The following is a 6,000-nucleotide window of genomic DNA, read 5'->3' on the forward strand; positions in this document are numbered from 1 at the left end:
ATATATTATTAATAAAAGTGTGATATATTATTTTTATAAAGTAACTTAGGGCTCCTTTTACTAAGGTGCGCTAGCGTTTTTAATGCATGCAGCAGATTAGCGCGCGCTAAACCCGCGCTATGCGGCTAGAACTAACGCCAGCTCAATGCTGGCATTAGCATCTAGCGCGCGTGGCATTGTAGTGTGCGCTATTCCACAAGTTAATGCCCTAACGCAGCTTAGTAAAAGGAGCCCTTAGTACCACTGAATGAGAGCATAGCAAGACTGGTGGAAGATAAGTCCTGCAGCAGAATATTGAACAGATTGGAGGGGAGAGAGATGGTTTAGTGGGAAATCTGTGAGAAACAAGTTACAGTAACCTAAGTATGAATTGATAAGGGTTTTGGTAGTGTGTTCAGAATGGAAGGGGAGAACTATGGTGATGATATAGAGAAAGAAACTAATCTTCGGGCTAAAGAAATTTGATCACGTGACACCTTACTACCGACAGTTGCACTGGCTACCGATGGAAGCACGCGTAAAGTTTAAGTTCACTTGCCTCTGCTTCAAAGTACTATACGAACTAGCCCCTAAATACATAACTGACCTTTTCTCCTTCTCAGCCAACAGACACAAGAGAAGCTCACACTCGAACTTCGTTCCCCCCCCAGTTAGAGGATGTAAACTGAAAAAACACCATGAACACCTTCTCTCACATCAGGCAGTATTATGGGGTAAAGATCTAGAATAATTGCTTTTGCCCACTACATATGAGGAATTCAGGAAGCACCTAAAAACATATCTGTTCCTGAAATATCTAGACAGCTGACCCATACATCTCTTTCTCCTCAATAACGGTTCTCTTGACCTATTAACCAATTTCTTTCATCTCTTTTAAGTTTAATCAATTTGTACCTTCTTCTATTCTTTTGTAAACCACATAGAACTTCACGGTACTGCGGTATATAAACTATTATTATTATTATAAGAGAAAGTATCAATCTCTGCACAAGAACAAAATGATCCAGCAGCAGAGCCGAATTAGTCTATTATTTTTTTTATTTTATTAGCAATCATGTAGGTTAAAAACAAATCTGGACTTGACATGGACAGTGTTTTGGCTGGAAAGCCTGCTTCAGGAGTCCTAAAGTGTACAATAAATACAATTAAAAAAAAATAATAATAAATACGGTAATTAAAATGCATACTGGACTACTGCAACATCATCTACTTGAGCTCCTCAAAGAAAACCATCAGGAGACTAAGGATGATCCAGAACACCGCAGTCCGCCTCATATTTGACCTGAAAAAATGGGACCATATCACCCCTTTCTACCACAAACTCCACTGGCTCCCTCTAGAATCCAGAATCATGTTCAAATTCGCCTGTTTTTGCTACAAAACAATATTTGGTTTATCCCCAAGCTACATCACCCCCCATTTCACCCTCAACCACAACTACAAGAACTCCCGTAAAATTCAACTCTTCGCTTTCCCCTCCCTAAAACTATGCCACTCAAAAAAAATTCCTCGACAAAACCTACGCCTTCCAAACCGCCAAAATAAACCCTTGGCTAGCCCAAATGGTCCTCAAGGCCTACAACTACCTCGACTTTAGAAAACTGCTCAAAACTCACCTATTTCGAAACCAAGACCCTTAATGCCCCTTTTATATCCCCCCCCCCGTCTGATCTTCTCCCCTCCCCCGTCCCCCTCCTCTCCCCCCTACTTCTCTCCTTGCTGTTCGCAACTCTACGATCATTTTGATATGTAACCTCTTGTAACTACTCTCTCCTTGCTGTTTGCAACGCTATGTTCAATTTGATATGTAACCACTTGTTCAATTTGATATGTAACCACTTGTAATTTCTGTCTAACTAATGTGAACCGTCTAGAACTCTTCGGGGTATGGCGGTATACAAAAATAAAGTTGTTATTATTATTATTATTATAAAATGTGAAATCAAAAAATACATAAAAAGTACTATTAAAATAAGATTATAAATAAACATAGAAACATAGAAATAGACGGCAGATAAGGGCCACGGCCCATCAAGTCTGCCCACTCTAATGACCCTCCCTATTTATCTTTGCGGATAGATCCCACATGTCTATCCCATCTGGCCTTAAAATCTGGCATGCTGCTGGCCTCAATAACCTGGAGTGGAAGACTATTCCAGCGATCAACCACCCTTTTAGTGAAGAAGAACTTCCTAGTGTCACCGTGCAGTTTCCCACCCCTGATTTTCCACGGATGCCCCCTTGTTGCCGGGGGACCCTTGAAAAAGAAGATATCTTCCTCCATCTCGATGCGGCCCGTGAGATACTTGAATGTCTCGATCATATCTCCCCTCTCTCTACGTTCCTCGAGTGAATAGAGCTGCAACTTCCCTAACCGCTCCTCGTATGGAGCTCCTTGAGTCCCGAGATCATCCTGGTGGCCATTCTCTGGACCGATTCCAATCTCAGCACATCCTTGCGGTAATGCGGCACCCAGTACTCCAGGTGCGGTCTCACCATGGATCTATACAATGGCATAATGACTTCCGGTTTACGGCTGACGAAACTCCTGCGTATGCAACCTATGATTTGCCTTGCTTTGGATGAAGCTTGCTCCACTTGGTTTGCAGATTTCATGTCTTCCCTGACAATCACCCCTAAGTCTCTTTCTGCTTCAGTTCTTGTCAGGATCTCGCCATTTAGGGTGTAAACCTTGCATGGATTTCGGCTCCCCAGGAGCATGACTTTGCATTTTTTGGCATTGAAACTGAGTTGCCAGGACCTAGACCAGCGCTCCAGTAGAAGTAGGTCATGCATCATATCGTCTGCCATTGAATTTTTGTCTGTTGTGCTTTTGCTCACTACATTGCTTAGTTTGGCATCATCGGCGAATAATGCTATTCTACCTCGGAGCCCTTCTGTCAAGTCTCTTATATAGATGTTGAACAAGATCGGGCCCAGGACGGAGCCCTGTGGCACTCCACTTATCACCTCTGACATTTCAGAGGGTGTGCCATTCACCACTACCCTCTGAAGCCTACCTCCAAGCCAGTTCCCAACCCATTTGGTCAATGTGTCGCCCAATCCTAAAGAACTCATCTTGCTCAGCAATCTACGGTGTGGTACGCTGTCAAATGCTTTGCTGAAATCCAGGTAGACGATGTCCAGGGACTCACCAGCATCCAGCTTCCTCGTCACCCAGTCAAAGAAGCTGATCAGGTTGGATTGGCAGGATCTCCCTTTAGTAAATCCATGTTGGCGGGGATCCTGTAGATTCTCCTCGTCCATGATCCTATCCAATTGGCGTTTGATTAGGGTTTCCATTAGTTTGCTCACTATTGATGTGAGGCTCATTGGTCTGTAATTTGCCATCTCCATCCTGGAGCCTTTCTTGTGGAGTGGAATGACGTTAGCCGTCTTCCAGTCCATCGGGATGTTACCTGTACTAAGGGAGAGATTGAAGAGCGTGGATAGCGGTTCCGCCAAGACATCACTCAACTCCCTGAGCACCCTAGGGTGTAGGTTGTCAGGCCCCATTGCCTTGTTGACCTTGATTTTTGACAGCTCGCAGTAGACGCTGCTGGGTGAAATTACTAAACGGGTCAACTGATTTAACCCTTGTTTGTGGCTGAGGGCCGATTCCCGGCGCCTCGCGGGTGAAGACTGAGCAGAAGTATTTATTTAACAGTTGGGCATTATTCGCGTGTCTCTTACACTCCCTAGACCGAGCGCTACAGCGTGTACCTGTCCCTGACTCCCCATGACTACAGTGTGCTCCTATCCCAGACTCGGTAATGTGTGTACCCTGTGGGAGTATTCCCGTTTGGGCTACTTGAGCTCCTTTAGTGCAATTTGCAACATGTGCACTCTCGCTGGGCCCAGAATTGCTATGTTTAAAATGTAGACAGGAGGATGCCAACACATGTATAGTCAAAAGAACATATGTATAATCAAAAAACATAGATGCATACGTGTACAGCACCTACTCACCTAACCACTTGCAAAAAGGATGCAGTATAAGCCCTATAGAAACAAAAACTGAAAACTAAATTGGATCAAAACCAAACTAAAGCACATTTTAAAAAGGGAGACCAAAGCATATCTGAGAGAGAACCATCCTTAGTGAACAATTTCAACCTCAAACTTCAGTCACTGAGTGAAAATGCATGTACCATATAATCATATAATACTGTTCTGGTAGCTGAAAAAAAAAAAATCAAAAGTTTCACCCTTCTATAAAGGCATAATGACTAAAAAAAAAACCCTTACGAACTTAGCATGTAGAACAGTGAAGAGTTCAGCATGTAAATAAAAAAGGTTCAGCATATGGTGTAATACACAAGCACTTGGCTGCAATGAGCTTAAAAACGAAACTGAAAGACCCTGCTATAATTTAAAACAATCAAATTCAAAGCCAAACTTAAACTGTTTCATAGGGTTTAAAAAAACTTGAGCATACCGATTTAGAGCCATGCAGTGTGGCTTACAAACCTCTGTGATACAAAAGGTGATTAGACGCTGGCCCAAAATTATATGTAACAAAATAAAGTCAACTTCAATCAATAACAAAATAATGGCAGCAGTTTGGACAAAAAGCATCAAAACGCAAAGTTAGAATGTTATGACAAAGGAGTGCTTTCACTAGTAGCAATGAGACTGAGTTAGGGTTTCGCCATGCTTTGTTTTAATCGGGTCATTCCTTTGTCATAACGTTCTAACTTTGCGTTTTGATGCTTCTTGTCCAAACTGCTGCCATTGGCTTTTACTGTTTCATTTAGCTCAAATCTAGTAATTTATTGATTAAGGCAGGCATAACATAACTCTGCTAAGTGTTATAAAGCTGTAGTGTTGTATGGTGGCTGCAGGTTGCTATGGCTGGCTAGGGAAGAATCTTTTTTGTACTTAAACCAGTGCAGGAAACCACAGCTTTCTGAAGGGACCATATTCACAGAATGATTTCATTGATGGAACAGCATGGAGACTTATACCCTCCTTTTTGGTTTATTTCAACAGCTTCAAAGATAAGTTCCATGCCATGGTGAGAATACTGACGCCAGGCTGTGACATTACTTTCATCCAGTCAGAAGAAGGCAGTGGGAGAGGAGCGGCTCTCATCTCCGCAGTTGCCTACAAAATGGCTTACCTGATTGGTCACCACTGAATGGAGCTAGCAAAGCAGACCATCACTGGGAGAAGTGAAAGTGTTTTAGGAGGACAGTGCTTCCTTAGGCCAGGGGACCAAGGCATCAGATGATGGAGAAACGTTGCTTAGTGGATTTGACTGGGGGGAAGGAGAGAGGAAGCATTTGTCTTACCTTCTCTACATATACCCGAATGTGTTCTGGACAGCAGAGGAGCAGTGAAGATAGCAATAGCCACTTTTTGTTACAAAAATAACTCATTTGTAATTTTTTAAAAAGAAAGGGAAAGTTAAACAGTTTTGTTTACATAATAAAAAAGGACAGACAGGTATCAGGGTCTTAGAAGGATGAATAGCATTGGTTCATCCTCATTCATAATGAAAGACTCTACACGAAGTTTGCTGAAATCGATCAGAGCTCAAACATGTTGTAAAGCCACCATTTTGATACTAATTGGCACCATTGCTGAGTCTCAGTAAAGATACCAAAGACGGAATAGACAGACATAGTTCTAAAAGGACATTGATGAGATAAAGGCAGTTCAAAGAATGGCCACCAAAATTGTACATGGCCTGCACTATAAGCCATCGCAGAGAGAACAGGCAGTTAGAACGTTTTGCTGATTCAGCATACTAATGCAATGTCTCTCAAACTTTTTTTTAACTCTGGCACACTAAACAGAGCAAATGTTTTTTGCAGCATATTATAATTGAAATTATATAATTGCAAAGCAGCAAAAAATTAAATTTGAGAGTTATTTATTTAAAGTTCTTTAAGCTATGTATGGGTAGTTGTAACAGTGAAACTAAAGTAGATAGAACAGAAATGCTAATCAATGCAATGGATGTACTTGCTTTTGAGTGCAAATTAACTCAAAATG

The 6,000-nt window shown here is 41.9% G+C and overlaps 1 protein-coding gene across 7 annotated transcripts in view; it reads left to right on the plus strand.

The window, feature by feature from the left end:
- The window catches only part of GCK (glucokinase), a 110,685-nt gene extending 105,292 nt beyond the window's left edge, over nucleotides 1-5,393 (plus strand). For 6 of the 7 annotated variants that reach the window (XM_033948272.1, XM_033948268.1, XM_033948267.1 and 3 more), the window contains one exon: nucleotides 4,993-5,216. In XM_033948272.1, coding sequence (XP_033804163.1) covers nucleotides 4,993-5,140 — 148 coding nt within the window. In that variant the 3' untranslated portion in view covers nucleotides 5,141-5,216. Of the gene's footprint in view, nucleotides 1-4,992 lie in introns of all 7 variants that reach the window. The other variant, XM_033948266.1, reaches the window with a different exon arrangement.
- Nucleotides 5,394-6,000: the final 607 nt, after the last annotated feature.

This window comes from Geotrypetes seraphini, chromosome 6 (genome assembly GCF_902459505.1).
Source record: "Geotrypetes seraphini chromosome 6, aGeoSer1.1, whole genome shotgun sequence".
NCBI lineage: Eukaryota > Metazoa > Chordata > Amphibia > Gymnophiona > Dermophiidae > Geotrypetes > Geotrypetes seraphini.